Below are 20,268 nucleotides of genomic sequence, written 5' to 3' on the forward strand. Positions count from 1 at the left end.
CAACAATCCTTCAACGATCATTCAACGTTCCTCCAACATTCCTTCAACAATCCTTCAACGATCATTCAACGTTCCTCCAACAATCCTTCAACGTTCCTCCAACAATCCTTCAACAATCCTTCAACGTTCCTCCAACAATCCTTCAACGTTCCTCCAACAATCCTTCAACAATCCTTCAACGTTCCTCCAACAATCCTTCAACAATCCTTCAACAATCCTTCAACAATCCTTCAACAATCCTCCAACAATCCTTCAACGATCATTCAACGTTCCTCCAACAATCATTCAACGTTCCTCCAACAATCCTTCAACGTTCCTCCAACAATCCTTCAACGTTCCTCCCACAATCCTCCAGAAAGGACAGAACGTTGTGAAGGAGACGTTCTGTCGATGAGTGGGCACTTTTGAACCAATCGTAGTTCTACATCCTGGATCTTTCAACACTACCTGTCGTGACTCACTATGTTTGTCCCAAACTGCACCCTATCCCCTATGTAGTGCACTACTCTTGACCAGAGCCTACATAGAGAATAGGGTGCCATTTGGGAGAAAGCCCTATGACACACCCAGTATTATCAAACAGGAAGGAGTAGGAGGCAGGCCACTCTGGTGCCTCGTGCTTTTCTAGCGAAGCTTCCTTTGCCTCCTCCAGAACCCCAGAAGGCTGGAATCTCTAACAGTTACATTACAATATGAAAGGTGGCTATAAGTGTTAGTGAATTAAAGGTTTTAGCTCAGCAGAGAAAGAGGCATATTCATTAATAACTAATTATGATTATTTAATATTCAGGATAATTAATCGCTTATTGTGCCAATCCAATCCCATTCTGTGGGACATTCATCTGGTAATAGAGGGTAGAGAGAGAGGCAGTCCTTTCAGAGAGTCACTGCTCAGTTAAAGTGAATTCGACAGATCACTAGGCTACAAACAACCAAATACAGACTTACAGAACAAACGGTGTGTGTGTATCTAGCATATCAGAGAGAGAGAGAGAGAGAGAGAGAGAGAGAGAGAGAGAGAGAGAGAGAGAGAGAGAGAGAGAGAGAGAAAGAGAGAGAGAGAGAGAGAGAGAGAGATGGACGAATAGATTATTTTGTTACAGTAAACCTCTAAACTCTCGTCTCTACCTGCAGACTTCCTCAATGAAAGCCTCTATATCATTACAAAAACACACTCGTGATCAGATACAACTCTGTCAGACTCATTGACCTGATTTAACAGTACACTGGGGTCACACATGAATTCATGATTTACACACCAGTAGGCTACATGTTGTTTATGAGAGACATCAGTCCCAAACAGCACCCTAAACCCTATATAGGGCACTACTTTACACCAGGGCCCATAGGGAGAATGGTGCCATCACAGGCCATGTCTGCTTGTTACACTAAATAACTAGATGTCTGATTCTGAGGTTTTTTTCTCTCATTCATCTCAACGTTTTCACGTTTGGCTCATGTCATGACTCACGTTACCAGCATTAACACACACACACACACACACACACACACACACACACACACACACACACACACACACACACACACACACACACACACACACACACACACACACACACACACACACACACACACCTCTGCCATTGTGCAAAGGAAAGAAGGAACACTTCTCTCTTCACTATGAAAGATAAAGATATGTCTCAAAGACCCTCCAGCCAGACAAGACCGCACGGTGATGTCATCCAATACATGTCTGACTGGGACGGACAAGAAACGAGACTTGAAGCTGGCTTACAGGAAGCTATATTTAAATCAAATAGATCCTTTTTCGTGTGGGAACACACCTATTTCCTATGGGCCCTGGTAAAAAAATTAGTGCACTGTATAGGGTTTAGGGTGGGACTAGGGAGGTAGACAGAAAACCACCGACTTCAGATAGCTCCCATTCATCTTAACCATTACCCCAGGACAACGTACATCTTAACCATTACCCCAGGACAACGGACATCTTAACCATTACCCCAGGACAACGGACATCTTAACCATTACCTCAGGACAACGGACATCTTAACCATTACCCCAGGACAACGGACATATTAACCATTACCCCAGGACAACGGACATCTTAACCATTACCCCAGGACAACGGACTGTTCAAACCTCCATTTGGTGGACAGACAACATGCAATGGCTGTACTGTTATCTAGGACACAGCAGAATAACACCTTGGGCAGTCTGTATGAGGACACAGCAGAATAACACCTTGGGGTGTCTGTATGAGGACACAGCAGAATAACACCTTGGGCAGTCTGTATGAGGACACAGCAGAATAACACCTTGGGCAGTCTGTATGAGGACACAGCATAATAACACCTTGGGCAGTCTGTATGAGGACACAGCAGAATAACACCTTGGGCAGTCTGTATGAGGACACAGCATAATAACACCTTGGGCAGTCTGTATGAGGACACAGCAGAATAACACCTTGGGGTGTCTGTATGAGGACACAGCAGAATAACACCTTGGGCAGTCTGTATGAGGACACAGCAGAATAACACCTTGGGGTGTCTGTATGAGGACACAGCAGAATAACACCTTGGGCAGTCTGTATGAGGACACAGCAGTCAAAGCATAACATTGCCCCCTGGGTTGACAAATGTTTCTGTATGAATTACAGAGATCACACAGACCCAAAAGAATTTGAAAACAAATCAAACATTGATAAACTCCCATATCTGTTAGGCGAAATACCGCAGTGTGACGTCACAGCAGCATTTGTGACCCGTTGCCATGAGAAAAGGGCAACCAGAGGAACACAAACAACATTGTAAATACAACCTTTATGTATCTGTTTATTTATCTTCCCTTTTCATGGTCTGTTCCATTTACTTTGGCAATGTAAACATATGGTTCCCATGCCAATAAAGCCCTTTGATTTGAATTGAGAGAGAAATACAGAGAGAGAGAGAGAGAGAGACAGACAGACAGAGACAGAGACAGAGAGACAGAGAGAGATAGAGAGAGAGAGAGAGAGAGAGAGAGAGAGAGAGAGAGAGAGAGAGAGAGAGAGAGAGAGAGAGAGAGGGAGAGAGAGAGAGACAGACAGACAGAGAGAGAGACAGAGACAGAGAGACAGAGAGAGATAGAGAGAGAGAGAGAGAGAGAGAGAGAGAGATGTCTACTGTTTGCTGATGATCTGGTGCTTCTGTCACCAACCAAGGAGGGCCTACAGCAGCACCTAGATCTTCTGCACAGATTCTGTCAGACCTGGGCCCTGACAGTAAATCTCAGTAAGACCAAAATAATGGTGTTCCAAAAAAGGTCCAGTCACCAGGACCACAAATTCCATCTAGACACCGTTGCCCTAGAGCACACAAAAAACTATACATACCTCGGCCTAAACATCAGCACCACAGGTAGCTTCCACAGAGCTGTGAACGATCTGAGAGACAAGGCAAGAAGGGCCTTCTATGCCATCAAAAGGAACATAAATTTCAACATACCAATTAGGATCTGGCTAAAAATACTTGAATCAGTCATAGAGCCCATTGCCCTTTATGGTTGTGAGGTCTGGGGTCCGCTCACCAACCAAGATTTCACAAAATGGGACAAACACCAAATTGAGACTCTGCATGCAGAATTCTGCAAAAATATCCTCCGTGTACAACGTAGAACACCAAATAATGCATGCAGAGCAGAATTAGGCCGATACCCACTAATTATCAAAATCCAGAAAAGAGCCGTTAAATTCTACAACCACCTAAAAGGAAGCGATTCCCAAACCTTCCATAACAAAGCCATCACCTACAGAGAGATGAACCTGGAGAAGAGTCCCCTAAGCAAGCTGGTCCTAGGGCTCTGTTCACAAACACAAACACACCCCACAGAGCCCCAGGACAACAGCACAATTAGACCCAACCAAATCATGAGAAAACAAAAAGATAATTACTTGACACATTGGAAAGAATTAACAAAAATTCAGAGCAAACTAGAATGCTATTTGGCCCTAAACAGAGAGTACACAGTGGCAGAATACCTGACCACTGTGACTGACCCAAACTTAAGGAAAGCTTTGACTATGTACAGACTCAGTGAGCATAGCCTTGCTATTGAGAAAGGCCGCCGTAGGCAGACATGGCTCTCAAGAGAAGACAGGCTATGTGCACACTGCCCACAAAATGAGGTGGAAACTGAGCTGCACTTCCTAACCTCCTGCCCAATGTATGACCATATTAGAGAGACATATTTCCCTCAGATTACACAGATCCACAAAGAATTCGAAAACAAATCCAATTTTGATAAACTCCCATATCTACTGGGTGAAATTCCACAGTGTGCCATCACAGCAGCAAGATTTGTGACCTGTTGCCACAAGAAAAGGGCAACCAGTGAAGAACAAACACCACTGTAAATACAACCCATATTTATGTTTATTTATTTTAACTTGTGTGCTTTAACCATTTGTACATTGTTACAACACTGCATATATATAATATGACATTTGTAATGTCTTTATTGTTTTGAAACTTCTGTATGTGTAATGTTTACTGTTCATTTTTATTGTTTATTTGACTTTTGTATATTACCTACCTCACTTGCTTTGGCAATGTTAACACATGTTTCCCATGCCAATAAAGCCCCTTGAATTGAATTGAATTGAATTGAATTGAGAGAGAGAGAGAGAGAGAGAGAGAGAGAGAGAGAGAGAGAGAGAGAGAGAGAGAGAGACAGAGAGCAAGAGAGAGAGACAGAGAGACAGAGAGAGATAGAGAGAGAGATAGAGAGAGAGAGAGAGAGATAGAGAGAGAGAGAGAGAGAGAGAGAGAGAGAGAGAGAGAGAGAGAGAGAGAGAGAGAGAGAGAGAGAGAGAGAGAGAGAGAGAGAGAGAGAGAGAGAGAGAGAGAGAGAGAGAGAGAGCAAGAGAGAGAGAGAGAGAGAGAGAGAGAGAGAGAGAGAGAGAGAGAGAGAGAGAGAGAGAGAGAGAGAGAGAGAGAGAGAGAGAGAGAGAGAGAGAGAGAGAGAGAGAGAGAGAGAGAGAGAGAGAGAGAGAGAGAGAGAGAGAGAGAGAGAGCAAGAGAGAGAGAAAGCTTTTGAGACACACAGAAAGACAGCTGAACAGAGAGAGACTAGGAGACCTCTTACCTTCTAGCACGGTGAGTTTGGCACTAGTGTTGATCTCACCACCACTGTTGGCGGCAGTACACTCGTATATGGCCTCGTCTCTGTGTGTCCTCAGCGGCTGGATCCTCAGCACAGACCCACAACCATCATCAAAGTCAATCACCTGGCAGAGACACGCACACAGGAGGCATGAGATAGTGTGTTTTAACTGCTCTAGTCGGTGGAGACTGGTGTCACTTTAAATCAGAGGAAAGGCTGATTGATGGAATAGAATGATGGAACCACATCAAACACAAAAAACATTCATTTCATGAGATACGGGGGTGTCTTTACTAGTATATATTACACATCATTACGGCTCAAATGAGAGATAGAAGAGACAGAGAGAGAGGGAGGTAGAGAGAGAGAGAGGGAGATTGAGGGAGAGAGGTAGAGAGAGAGAGAGAGAGAGAGAGAGAGAGAGGGAGGTAGAGAGAGAGAGAGAGGTAGAGAGAGAGAGAGGTAGAGAGAGAGAGAGAGGGAGGTAGAGAGAGAGAGAGAGGGAGGTAGAGAGAGAGAGAGAGGTAGAGAGAGAGAGAGGTAGAGAGAGAGAGAGGGAGGTAGAGAGAGAGAGAGAGGTAGAGAGAGAGAGGTAGAGAGAGAGAGAGAGAGAGAGGGAGGTAGAGAGAGAGAGAGGTAGAGAGAGAGGGGTAGATAAATAAAAGGAAGAGAGAGAGAAAGATGAGGAGGAGGGAAAAAACAAAGGATGGACGGATGGTGGAGATGGTGGAGATGGAGGATGGTGGAGATGGAGATGGTGGATGGTGGAGATGGTGGATGGTAGAGATGGTGGATGATGGAGATGGTGGATGGTGGAGATGGTGGATGGTAGAGATGGTGGATGGTAGAGATGGTGGAGATGGTGGATGGTGGAGATGGTGGATGGTGGAGATGGTGGATGGTAGAGATGGTGGATGGTAGAGATTGTAGAGATGGTGGATGGTGGATGGTGGAGATGGTGGATGATGGATGATGGAGATGGTGGATGGTGGAGGATGGTGGATGATGGAGGATGGTGGAGATGGTGGATGGTAGAGATGGTGGATGATGGAGATGGTGGATGGTGGAGATGGTGGATGGTGGAGATGGTGGATGGTAGAGATGGTGGATGGTAGAGATTGTAGAGATGGTGGATGGTGGAGATGGTGGATGGTGGAGGGTGGATGGTGGAGATGGTGGATGATGGATGATGGAGATGGTGGATGGTGGATGGTGGAGGATGGAGGATGGTGGAGATGGTGGATGGTAGAGATGGTGGATGATGGAGATGGTGGATGGTGGAGATGGTGGATGGTGGATGATGGAGATGGTGGATGGTGGAGATGGTGGATGGTAGAGATGGTGGATGATGGAGATGGTGGATGGTGGAGATGGTGGATGGTAGAGATGGTGGATGGTGGAGATGGTGGATGATGGAGATGGTGGATGATGGAGATGGTCGATGGTAGAGATGGTGGATGGTGGAGATGGTGGATGATGGAGATGGTGGATGGTAGAGATGGTGGATGGTGGAGATGGTGGATGGTGGATGGTGGAGATGGTGGATGATGGAGATGGTGGATGGTAGATGGTGGATGATGGAGATGGTGGATGGTGGAGATGGTGGATGGTGGAGATTGTGGATGGTGGAGATGGTGGATGGTGGAGAAGGTGGATGGTGGAGATTGTGGATGGTGGATGATGGAGATGGTGGATGGTGGAGATGGTGGATGGTAGAGATGGTGGATGGTGGAGATGGTGGATGATGGAGATGGTGGATGATGGAGATGGTCGATGGTAGAGATGGTGGATGGTGGAGATGGTGGATGATGGAGATGGTGGATGGTAGAGATGGTGGATGGTGGAGATGGTGGATGGTGGAGATGGTGGATGATGGAGATGGTGGATGATGGAGATGGTGGATGGTAGATGGTGGATGGTGGAGATGGTGGATGGTGGAGATTGTGGATGGTGGAGATGGTGGATGGTGGAGAAGGTGGATGGTGGAGATTGTGGATGGTGGAGATGGTGGATGGTGGAGATTGTGGATGGTGGAGATTGTGGATGGTGGAGATGGTGGATGGTGGAGATTGTGGATGGTGGATAGTGGAGATGGTGGATGGTGGATGGTGGAGATGGTGGATGGTGGAGATTGTGGATGGTGGAGATGGTGGAGATAGATTGTGGATGGTGGAGATGGTGGATGGTGGAGATGGTGGTGTGAGAAAAAGGAGGATAAGGCTGGTAGATGATAGATGAAAATACAGTAGATGAAGCTGCTGTATAGAGTGAGAGAAGGACATGAAAGAAGAGTTTGTGTGTGTGTGTGTGTGTGTGTGTGTGTGTGTGTGTGTGTGTGTGTGTGTGTGTGTGTGTGTGTGTGTGTATGTGTACTTTTATGCTGTGTGTGTGTGTGTGTGTGTGTGTGTGTGTGTGTGTGTGTGTGTGTCTCCCTGTATCCATCCCTATCTCCCTGTCTATATGCCTGTCTTTCTCCCCGTCTACCTGTCTGTCTTTCTGCCTGTCTGTCTACCTGTCTGTCTTTCTGTCTCCCTGTCTGTCTGTCTCCCTGTCTGTCTCCTTGTCTGTCTCCTTGTCTGTCTCCCTGTATGTCTCCTTGTCTGTCTCCCTGTCTGTCTCCCTGTCTGTCTCCCTGTCTGTCTCCCTGCCTGTCTCCCTGTCTGTCTCCTTGTATGTCTCCCTGCCTGTCTCCCTGCATGTATCCGTGTCTGTCTCCCTGTCTGTCTCCCTGCCTGCCTCCTTGTCTGTCTCCCTGTCTGTCTCCCTGCCTGCCTCCTTGTCTGTCTCCCTGCCTGTCTCCGTGTCTGTCTCCCTGCCTGTCTCCTTGTCTGTCTCCCTGCCTGTCTCCTTGTCTGTCTCCCTGCCTGTCTCCTTGTCTGTCTCCCTGCCTGTCTCCTTGTCTGTCTCCCTGCCTGTCTCCCTGCCAGTCTCCTTGCCTGTCTCCTTGTCTGTCTCCCTGCCTGTCTCCTTGTCTGTCTCCCTGCCTGTATCCCTGCCTGTCTCCTTGTCTGTCTCCCTGCCTGTCTCCGTGTCTGTCTCCCTGCCTGTCTCCCTGTCTGTCTCCCTGCCTGTCTCCTTGTCTGTCTCCCTGCCTGTCTCCTTGTCTGTCTCCCTGCCTGTCTCCCTGCCTGTCTCCTTGCCTGTCTCCTTGTCTGTCTCCCTGCCTGTCTCATTGTCTGTCTCCCTGCCTGTCTCCCTGCCTGTCTCCTTGTCTGTCTCCCTGCCTGTCTCCGTGTCTGTCTCCCTGCCTGTCTCCCTGCCTGTCTCCGTGTGTGTCTCCCTGCCTGTCTCCCCTGTCCCGTGTCTGTCTCCCTGCCTGTCTCCCTGCCTGTCTCCCTGCCTGTCTCCTTGTCTGTCTCCCTGCCTGTCTCCGTGTCTGTCTCCCTGCCTGTCTCCCTGCCTGTCTCCTTGCCTGTCTCCTTGTCCTACTCCCTGCCTGTCTCCTTGTCTGACTCCCTGCCTGTCTCCTTGTCTGTCTCCCTGCCTGTCTCCCTGCCTGTATCCTTGTCTGTCTCCCTGCCTGTCTCCTTGCCTGTCTCCCTGCCTGTCTCCCTGCCTGTCTCCCTGCCTGTCTCCTTGTCTGTCTCCTTGTATGTCTCCCTGCCTGTCTCCCTGCATGTATCCGTGTCTGTCTCCCTGTCTGTCTCCCTGCCTGCCTCCTTGTCTGTCTCCCTGTCTGTCTCCCTGCCTGCCTCCTTGTCTGTCTCCCTGCCTGTCTCCGTGTCTGTCTCCCTGCCTGTCTCCTTGTCTGTCTCCCTGCCTGTCTCCTTGTCTGTCTCCCTGCCTGTCTCCTTGTCTGTCTCCCTGCCTGTCTCCTTGTCTGTCTCCCTGCCTGTCTCCCTGCCAGTCTCCTTGCCTGTCTCCTTGTCTGTCTCCCTGCCTGTCTCCTTGTCTGTCTCCCTGCCTGTCTCCCTGCCTGTCTCCTTGTCTGTCTCCCTGCCTGTCTCCGTGTCTGTCTCCCTGCCTGTCTCCCTGTCTGTCTCCCTGCCTGTCTCCTTGTCTGTCTCCCTGCCTGTCTCCTTGTCTGTCTCCCTGCCTGTCTCCCTGCCTGTCTCCTTGCCTGTCTCCTTGTCTGTCTCCCTGCCTGTCTCATTGTCTGTCTCCCTGCCTGTCTCCCTGCCTGTCTCCTTGTCTGTCTCCCTGCCTGTCTCCGTGTCTGTCTCCCTGCCTGTCTCCCTGCCTGTCTCCTTGCCTGTCTCCTTGTCCTACTCCCTGCCTGTCTCCTTGTCTGACTCCCTGCCTGTCTCCTTGTCTGTCTCCCTGCCTGTCTCCCTGCCTGTATCCTTGTCTGTCTCCCTGCCTGTCTCCTTGCCTGTCTCCCTGCCTGTCTCCCTGCCTGTCTCCCTGCCTGTCTCCCTGCCTGTCTCCTTGTCTGTCTCCTTGTCTGTCTCCCTGCCTGTCTCCTTGTCTGTCTCCGTGTCTGTCTCCCTGTCTGTCTCCCTGCCTGTCTCCTTGTCTGTCTCCCTGTACTATGTGTGATTCTCCATACGTACCTCAAAGCGCTGGGAGCTGACTTTCTTGCCCTTCTTCATCCAAGTGATCCTGGGTTTGGGGTCTCCTGTGGCCTGGCACACGAAGGATGCTACACCTCCCGATATACCCGTCTGGTCCTCGGGAGACTTGACGAAACTTGGTAAGCCTGAGGGAGAGAGGGACAGATCGTATTACTTCTACAATACTTTCATGGTACAATTCAGTGTAGGAGAGAGAGAGAGAGAGAGAGAGAGAGAGGGAGAGAGAGAGAGAGAGAGAGAGAGAGAGAGAGAGAGAGAGAGAGAGAGAGAGAGAGAGAGAGAGAGAGAGAGGGGAGAGAGAGCGATATAAAGAGAGAGAGAGAGAAGGAGATGAAGAGAGAGAGAGAGGGGGGAGAGAAAGACAATTAGAGGTATAGATATGCAAGACCAGTCTGTAAAGGAGGAGAATATATTAAAGAAACACAGGTGGTTGGTAGGTGTAGCATACCTGCCTCAGTGTTTATCTAGTCCAACACACCGACACGGCCAAACTCTGACCCTTCACACTACCACATCACCAGCCAAACCCACCTTACATTTACATGACATTTACTTCCTGACTCTCCCCAGAGACATAATAGAAGAGCTTTTCATTGGCCCTTCCTGTCTATCCGTCTGTTCCCTCACAAGTTCCTCTACAGGATGACGGCAGCAGAAAAACTGGATAGGAGATGAAGAAGAAACAAGACTAATGCCTGCCCTTTGGATGTTCCCCACCTGTATGTGTGTGTGTGTGTGTGTGTGTGTGTGTGTGTGTGTGTGTGTGTGTGTGTGTGTGTGTGTGTGTGTGTGTGTGTGTGTGTGTGTGTGTGTGTGTGTGAGTGTGTGTGTGTGTCTGTGTGTGTCTGTGTGCACACGTGTGCGCACGTGTGTGCGAGTGAGTGCGAGTGTGAGTGTGTGTGTGCGTGCGTGTATGTGCGTGCGTGCGAGTGTGTGTGTGTGTGTGTGTGTGTGTGCGTGCGTGTATGTGCGTGCGTGCGTGTATGTGTGTGTGTGTGTGCGTGTGTGTGTGTGTGAGTGTGAGTGTGTGTACGAGAGTTCAAAGCCTTTCAGACGTGATAAGCATCATTCTGACTTCCAAGAGAATCGCTGTCTGGAAACATGTGTCTGTCCACAACATCCCTATTAAAGGGTTGTAGTGTAATGAAACGTAACGTAACGTAATGTAGTGTAATGTAACGTAAAGGGTTGTAACGTAACGTAACGTAACGTAATGTAACGTAATGTAATGTAATGTAACGTAACGTAACGTAACGTAATGTAGTGTAATGTAACGTAAAGGGTTGTAACGTAACGTAACGTAACGTAATGTAACGTAATGTAATGTAATGTAACGTAACGTAACGTAATGTAATGTAATGTAACGTAACGTCGACGCTGGGAGCTGCTGACTGATCTTAGGACCAGGAAGAATTAAACATATATTAAGAAGAGTCTCGGGGAAGCACACACACACACACACACCGACACACCGACACACACACACACACACACACACACACACACACACACACACACACACACACACACACACACACACACACACACACACACACACACACACACACACACCGACACTCTGACCATTCAGAGATGAGACCGCCTCTTTGACCTCTGACGATTCAGGCAGACAGTATGTGTTCTACAGGCAGACAGTATGTGTCCTACAGGCAGACAGTATGTGTCCTACAGGCAGACAGTATGTTTCCTACAGGCAGACAGTATGTGTCCTACAGGCAGACAGTATGTGTCCTACAGGCAGACAGTATGTGTCCTACAGGCAGACAGTATGTGTCCTACAGGCAGACAGTATGTGTCCTACAGGCAGACAGTATGTGTCCTACAGGCAGACAGTATGTGTCCTACAGGCAGACAGTATGTGTCCTACAGGCAGACAGTATGTGTCCTACAGGCAGACAGTATGTGTCCTACAGGCAGACAGTATGTGTTCTACAGGCAGACAGTATGTGTCCTACAGGCAGACAGTATGTGTCCTACAGGCAGACAGTATGAGTCCTACAGGCAGACAGTATGAGTCCTACAGGCAGACAGTATGTGTCCTACAGGCAGACAGTATGTGTCCTACAGGCAGACAGTATGTGTCCTACAGGCAGACAGTATGTGTCCTACAGGCAGACAGTATGTGTCCTACAGGCAGACAGTATGTGTCCTACAGGCAGACAGTATGTGTCCTACAGGCAGACAGTATGTGTTCTACAGGCAGACAGTATGTGTCCTACAGGCAGACAGTATGTGTCCTACAGGCAGACAGTATGTGTCCTACAGGCAGACAGTATGTGTCCTACAGGCAGACAGTATGTGTCCTACAGGCAGACAGTATGTGTTCTACAGGCAGACAGTATGTGTCCTACAGGCAGACAGTATGTGTCCTACAGGCAGACAGTATGAGTCCTACAGGCAGACAGTATGAGTCCTACAGGCAGACAGTATGTGTCCTACAGGCAGACAGTATGTGTCCTACAGGCAGACAGTATGTGTCCTACAGGCATACAGTATGTGTCCTACAGGCAGACAGTATGTGTCCTACAGGCAGACAGTATGTGTCCTACAGGCAGACAGTATGTGTCCTACAGGCAGACAGTATGTGTCCTACAGGCAGACAGTATGTGTTCTACAGGCAGACAGTATGTGTCCTACAGGCAGACAGTATGTGTCCTACAGGCAGACAGTATGTGTCCTACAGGCAGACAGTATGTGTCCTACAGGCAGACAGTATGTTTCCTACAGGCAGACAGTATGTGTCCTACAGGCAGACAGTATGTGTCCTACAGGCAGACAGTATGTGTCCTACAGGCAGACAGTATGTGTCCTACAGGCAGACAGTATGTGTCCTACAGGCAGACAGTATGTGTCCTACAGGCAGACAGTATGTGTCCTACAGGCAGACAGTATGTGTCCTACAGGCAGACAGTATGTGTTCTACAGGCAGACAGTATGTGTCCTACAGGCAGACAGTATGTGTCCTACAGGCAGACAGTATGTGTCCTACAGGCAGACAGTATGTGTCCTACAGGCAGACAGTATGTGTCCTACAGGCAGAGAGTATGTGTTCTACAGGCAGACAGTATGTGTCCTACAGGCAGACAGTATGTGTCCTACAGGCAGAGAGTATGTGTTCTACAGGCAGACAGTATGTGTCCTACAGGCAGACAGTATGTGTCCTACAGGCAGACAGTATGTGTCCTACAGGCAGACAGTATGAGTCCTACAGGCAGACAGTATGTGTCCTACAGGCAGACAGTATGTGTCCTACAGGCAGACATACAGGCAGACAGTATGTGTTCTACAGGCATACAGTATGTGTCCTACAGGCAGACATACAGGCAGACAGTATGTGTCCTACAGGCAGACAGTATGTGTTCTACAGACAGTATGTGTCCTACAGGCAGACATACAGGCAGACAGTATGTGTCCTACAGGCAGACAGTATGTGTTCTACAGACAGTATGTGTCCTACAGGCAGACAGTATGTGTCCTACAGGCAGACAGTATGTGTCCTACAGGCAGACAGTATGTGTTCTACAGGCAGACAGTATGTGTTCTACAGGCAGACAGTATGTGTCCTACAGACAGACAGTATGTGTTCTACAGGCAGACAGTATGTGTTCTACAGGCAGACAGTATGTGTTCTACAGACAGTATGTGTCCTACAGGCAGACAGTATGTGTCCTACAGACAGACAGTATGTGTCCTACAGGCAGACAGTATGTGTCCTACAGGCAGACAGTATGTGTCCTACAGGCAGACAGTATGTGTCCTACAGGCAGACAGTATGTGTTCTACAGGCAGACAGTACGTGTCCTACAGGCAGACATACAGGGAGACAGTATGTGTCCTACAGGCAGACAGTATGTGTCCTACAGGCAGACAGTATGAGTCCTACAGGCAGACAGTATGTGTCCTACAGGCAGACAGTATGTGTCCTACAGGCAGACATACAGGGAGACAGTATGTGTCCTACAGGCAGACAGTATGTGTCCTACAGGCAGACAGTATGTGTCCTACAGGCAGACAGTATGAGTCCTACAGGCAGACAGTATGTGTCCTACAGGCAGACATACAGGCAGACAGTATGTGTCCTACAGGCAGACAGTATGTGTCCTACAGGGAGACAGTATGTGTCCTACAGGCAGACAGTATGTGTCCTACAGGGAGACAGTATGTGTCATACAGGCAGACAGTATGTGTCCTACAGGCAGACAGTATGAGTCCTACAGGCAGACAGTATGTGTCCTACAGGCAGACAGTATGAGTCCTACAGGCAGACAGTATGTGTTCTACAGGCAGACAGTATGAGTCCTACAGGCAGACAGTATGTGTCCTACAGGCAGACAGTATGTGTCCTACAGGCAGACAGTATGTGTCCTACAGGCAGACAGTATGTGTCCTACAGGCAGACAGTATGAGTCCTACAGGCAGACAGTATGTGTCCTACAGGCAGACATACAGGCAGACAGTATGTGTCCTACAGGCAGACAGTATGTGTCCTACAGGGAGACAGTATGTGTCCTACAGGCAGACAGTATGTGTTCTACAGGCAGACAGTATGTGTCCTACAGGCAGACAGTATGAGTCCTACAGGCAGACAGTGGATGATACCCAGTTGATGTCTTTGTCAGACATTTTATCTGAGAAAGAGATCCAGACATTCTTGTGGTATTTCCTGTCTGTCAGACGCCATGCCACCATGATCACACGAAAAACAGTAGAAGATACTCTGAGAACAACAACCACACAGACACAATATAGTCAGTTTGTGTAAGTTATTTTACAGCTAGCTAGCCAGGTTTACAGCTAGCTAGCCAGGTTTACAGCTAGCTAGCCAGGGCCAGTTCTTTGGGTGGGCCTTAGGGGGCCTGGCCGACCCTACCGTACCTCATGGCCTGTCCAAATAAAATATGTAAATATTGATAATTTTTTTGACCGAGATGCGACCCGACAGGAAGACGCGTCAATCTCAGAGAAAGCATCTGAGCAAGCAAAACAGCGCCCCCTCTGTCTCAGTATGGATAGCCCATGTATCTGATGCTGTCTGGCCATAAATAGTATGGCATGTCATACTCCTTTTTGGCCAGACAGCATCAGACACATGGGCTACGTATAGTAAGACAGAGGGGGCGCTGTTTCATTCGCTCGGATGCTTTCTCTGGTGAGATAGTAGCTCCAGCGACTTGTGAATTGAAGGAAAGGCGGGTGCACAGAGCACTGTTTGGATGCTGGACATATTTGGACAAACGTGCGAAGTTAACCTACTTATAAAAAAAAAAGTGATTTGTTTGACAATCAGAAGAAAACATCATGACTGGTTGTGTTTATTATGACACATTAAAAGTGAATACATTTTTACAGCTAAATGACATGTCTTTACTATAAAAACCCACATTAAAATTGCTAAAGCCGTCATTTGGACTGCAAATGATTTTGTTTTTTTTACTACTCCGCCATTTTAGTCACCCCCCCCCCCCCTCTGTCCTTTTATGCGAATTGTACATAATTACGTAATCAACCATTACAAGCATTGCGCTACACCCGCAGTAACATCTGCTAAACATGTATATATGACCAATAAAGATTTTATTTTATTTGTGAATGAAGAACAGGGAGGAACATTCTTTTGTATTGGAATACTCTAATTATAATCTCAAAATGGTATGTACCCTCTATCAGTCCACCAAATCCAAGCAGTCTTATCAGTCTACTCTGACCTACTTGGAGTACACAGTGTAATTTACAATGACAAGAGGACCAAGACGAATGGATGCACACGCTGTGTTAGCGCTGCCACAAGATATGAAGGAAAACCACTCAGATGGAAGACATGAATCATGACGTCTCTGATGATTCTTCTTCTGATTCTGAGCCTCATCCTGAACCTTCCCCTCCGAGGACTAAGCCTCATCCTGAACCCTCACCTCCGAGGACTAAGCCTCACCCTGAACCCTCACCTCCGAGGACTAAGCCTCATCCTGAACCTTCACCTCCGAGGACTAAGCCTCATCCTGAACCTTCACCTCCGAGGACTAAGCCTCATCCCGAACCTTCACCTCCGAGGACTAAGCCTCATCCTGAACCTTCACCTCCGAGGACTAAGCCTCATCCTGAACCTTCACCTCCGAGGACTAAGCCTCATCCCGAACCTTCACCTCCGAGGACTAAGCCTCATCCTGAACCTTCACCTCCGAGGACTAAGCCTCATCCTTAACCTTCACCTCCGAGGACTAAGCCCCTGAACCTTCACCTCCGAGGACTAAGCCTCATCCTTAACCTTCACCTCCGAGGACTAAGCCCCTGAACCTTCACCTCCGAGGACTAAGCCTCATCCCGAACCTTCACCTCCGAGGACTAAGCCTCATCCTGAACCTTCACCTCCGAGGACTAAGCCTCATCCCGAACCTTCACCTCCGAGGACTAAGCCTCATCCTGAACCTTCACCTCCGAGGCCTGAGAGCAAAAAATACATAACGGTGTGGACTGAGCAGGTGCCGGCGCCACCACCAAATGAAACGGTCAGACAGGAGAGAGGAAGGGACGGCACCTTGACCTACACCGGGCAGCAGGAGAGAGGAAGGGACGGCACCTTGACCTACACCGGGCAGCAGGAGAGAGGAAGGGACGGCACCTTGACCTACACCGGGCAGCAGGAGAGAGGAAGGGACGGCACCTTGACCTACACCGGGCAGCAGGAGAGAGGAAGGGACGGCACCTTGACCTACACCGGGCAGCAGGAGAGAGGAGGGGACGGCACCTTGACCTACACCGGGCAGCAGGAGAGAGGAAGGGACGGCACCTTGACCTACACCGGGCAGCAGGAGAGAGGAAGGGACGGCACCTTGACCTACACCGGGCAGCAGGAGAGAGGAAGGGACGGCACCTTGACCTACACCGGGCAGCAGGAGAGAGGAAGGGACGGCACCTTGACCTACACCGGGCAGCAGGAGAGAGGAGGGGACGGCACCTTGACCTACACCGGGCAGCAGGAGAGAGGAAGGGACGGCACCTTGACCTACACCGGGCAGCAGGAGAGAGGAAGGGACGGCACCTTGACCTACACCGGGCAGCAGGAGAGAGGAAGGGACGGCACCTTGACCTACACCGGGCAGCAGGAGAGAGGAAGGGACGGCACCTTGACCTACACCGGGCAGCAGGAGAGAGGAAGGGACGGCACCTTGACCTACACCGGGCAGCAGGAGAGAGGAAGGGACGGCACCTTGACCTACACCGGGCAGCAGGAGAGAGGAAGGGACGGCACCTTGACCTACACCGGGCAGCAGGAGAGAGGAAGGGACGGCACCTTGACCTACACCGGGCAGCAGGAGAGAGGAAGGGACGGCACCTTGACCTACACCGGGCAGCAGGAGAGAGGAAGGGACGGCACCTTGACCTACACCGGGCAGCAGGAGAGAGGAAGGGACGGCACCTTGACCTACACCGGGCAGCAGGAGAGAGGAAGGGACGGCACCTTGACCTACACCGGGCAGCAGGAGAGAGGAAGGGACGGCACCTTGACCTACACCGGGCAGCAGGAGAGAGGAAGGGACGGCACCTTGACCTACACCGGGCAGCAGGAGAGAGGAAGGGACGGCACCTTGACCTACACCGGGCAGCAGGAGAGAGGAAGGGACGGCACCTTGACCTACACCGGGCAGCAGGAGAGAGGAAGGGACGGCACCTTGACCTACACCGGGCAGCAGGAGAGAGGAAGGCACGGCACCTTGACCTACACCGGGCAGCAGGAGAGAGGAAGGGACGGCACCTTGACCTACACCGGGCAGCAGGAGAGAGGAAGGGACGGCACCTTGACCTACACCGGGCAGCAGGAGAGAGGAAGGGACGGCACCTTGACCTACACCGGGCAGCAGGAGAGAGGAAGGGACGGCACCTTGACCTACACCGGGCAGCAGGAGAGAGGAAGGGACGGCACCTTGACCTACACCGGGCAGCAGGAGAGAGGAAGGGACGGCACCTTGACCTACACCGGGCAGCAGGAGAGAGGAAGGGACGGCACCTTGACCTACACCGGGCAGCAGGAGAGAGGAAGGGACGGCACCTTGACCTACACCGGGCAGCAGGAGAGAGGAAGGGACGGCACCTTGACCTACACCGGGCAGCAGGAGAGAGGAAGGGACGGCACCTTGACCTACACCGGGCAGCAGGAGAGAGGAAGGGACGGCACCTTGACCTACACCGGGCAGCAGGAGAGAGGAAGGGACGGCACCTTGACCTACACCGGGCAGCAGGAGAGAGGAAGGGACGGCACCTTGACCTACACCGGGCAGCAGGAGAGAGGAAGGGACGGCACCTTGACCTACACCGGGCAGCAGGAGAGAGGAAGGGACGGCACCTTGACCTACACCGGGCAGCAGGAGAGAGGAAGGGACGGCACCTTGACCTACACCGGGCAGCAGGAGAGAGGAAGGGACGGCACCTTGACCTACACCGGGCAGCAGGAGAGAGGAAGGGACGGCACCTTGACCTACACCGGGCAGCAGGAGAGAGGAAGGGACGGCACCTTGACCTACACCGGGCAGCAGGAGAGAGGAAGGGACGGCACCTTGACCTACACCGGGCAGCAGGAGAGAGGAAGGGACGGCACCTTGACCTACACCGGGCAGCAGAAGAGAGGAAGGGACGGCACCTTGACCTACACCGGGCAGCAGGAGAGAGGAAGGGACGGCACCTTGACCTACACCGGGCAGCAGGAGAGAGGAAGGGACGGCACCTTGACCTACACCGGGCAGCAGGAGAGAGGAAGGGACGGCACCTTGACCTACACCGGGCAGCAGGAGAGAGGAAGGGACGGCACCGTCTGGATAGAAAAAGCCGGAGACACTACGGCTACGGGACGATTATCAGCACAAAATGTCATCACAGAGAGCAGGCCCTACATCTCAAGCAAAAAAAACGACATTACGAGCTGACAATAATGTACTATTTTTTACTGCTGTCATATCAACACTTATATTCATTCAAATCAAATTGTATTGGTCACATACACGTGTTCAGCAGATGTTATTGCCGGTGTAGCGAAATGCTTGTATTTCTAGCTCCAACAGTGCAGTAATATCTAACAAGTAATATCTAACATTACACACAAATCTAAAGTAAAGGAATAGAATTAAGAATATATAAATATTTGGACGAGCAATGTCAGAGCAGCACATACTAAGATACTGTAGAATAGTATAGAATAAAGTATAACCATATGAGATGAGTAATATGTAAACATTAAAACACGTAAACATTATAATGCCATTATTGCTTTGTGGCAAAGAACCCATACTAAAGGACACCTTACACACCTCCAGGCTGTGTAAGGGCTATTTGACCAAGAAGGAGAGTGATGGAGTGCTGCATCAGATCACTTGGCCTCCACAATCATCTGACCTCAACACAATTGAGATGGTTTGGGATGAGTTGGACCGCAGAGTGAAGGAAAAGCAGCCAACAAGTGCTCAGCATATGTGGGAACTCCTTCAAGACTGTTGGAAAAGCATTCCAGGTGACAACATCGAGACAACGTCGAAGCTGGTTGAGAGAATGCCAAAAGTGTGCAAAGCTGTCATCGAGGCAAAGGGTGGCTACTTTGAAGAATCTCAAATATAAAATATATTTTGATTTGTTTAACACTTTTTTGGTTACTACATGATTCCATATGTGTTATTTCAGGTGCAGTTAACTCTAATGAACTTATCCTCTGCAGCAGAGGTAACTCTGGGTCTTCCTTTTGCTGTGGCGGTCCTCATGAGAGCCAGTTTCATCACAGCACTTGATGGTTTTGCGACTGTACTTGAAGAAACTTTCAAAGTGCTTGAAATTTTCCGGGTTGACTGACCTTCATGTCTTAAACTAATGATGGACTGTCGTTTCTCTTTGCTTATTTGAGTTGTTCTTGCCATAAAATGGACTTGGTATTTTACCAAAAGGGGCTATGTTCTGTATACCACCCCTACCTTGTCACAACACAAATGATCGGCTCAAACACATTAAGAAGGAAAGAAATTCCACAAATTCACTTTGAACAAAGCATTCCAGGTGACTATGAAATGCATTCCAGGTGACTACCTCATGAAGCTGGTTGAGAGAATGCCAAGAGTGTGCAAAGTTGTCATCAAGGCAAAGGGTGGCTACTTTGAAGAATCTCGCATATAAAATATATTTTGATTTGTTCATCACTTTTTTGGTTACTATATGACTCAAATCAAATCTAGTCAAATCAAATTATATTTGTCACATGCAATGTTTGAAAACCCAAGTAAATGTAAACAAATACAATAGCCACAAAACATGGTTAAAACTATCATGTTGATATCGTGGATAGTCAGTCCTTGCATCCATAGCTCAGTCTATGAATTTGAGAGTGGTTCTACAGCCCCATCACTCAGCTTTTTACCAGAACAGGGGCGGGGACTTTGCTTTGTTATTGTGTCAACTGTTGACTGGCGCTTTAAGCCGAGAGAGCCTTTTGTTCCTAACCAAACAACCCCTGAGGTGTCAGAACAGGACAGAACAGGTGACTAGGAACACCTGTAAACACAATGATTAACCCCTGACCTATCCCAGCATGCCTCAGCAGCCCCACAGGGGGATAAGGACGGTTAGGGTGCAGGGGTGC

General features: G+C 49.5%; 1 protein-coding gene across 20 annotated transcripts in view; it reads right to left on the bottom strand.

Annotated features, from left to right (window-relative positions):
- LOC139550147 (receptor-type tyrosine-protein phosphatase F) overlaps positions 1-20,268 on the bottom strand; it is a 498,277-nt gene that overhangs the window by 226,349 nt on the left and 251,660 nt on the right. For all 20 annotated transcript variants that reach the window (XM_071360808.1, XM_071360817.1, XM_071360813.1 and 17 more), the window contains 2 exons: positions 9,615-9,760; positions 5,104-5,245 (listed from right to left, as the gene is read on the bottom strand). In XM_071360808.1, coding sequence (XP_071216909.1) covers positions 5,104-5,245; positions 9,615-9,760 — 288 coding nt within the window. The remainder of the gene's footprint in view (positions 1-5,103; positions 5,246-9,614; positions 9,761-20,268) is intronic.

This window comes from Salvelinus alpinus, chromosome 23, assembly GCF_045679555.1.
Source record: "Salvelinus alpinus chromosome 23, SLU_Salpinus.1, whole genome shotgun sequence".
Lineage (NCBI taxonomy): Eukaryota > Metazoa > Chordata > Actinopteri > Salmoniformes > Salmonidae > Salvelinus > Salvelinus alpinus.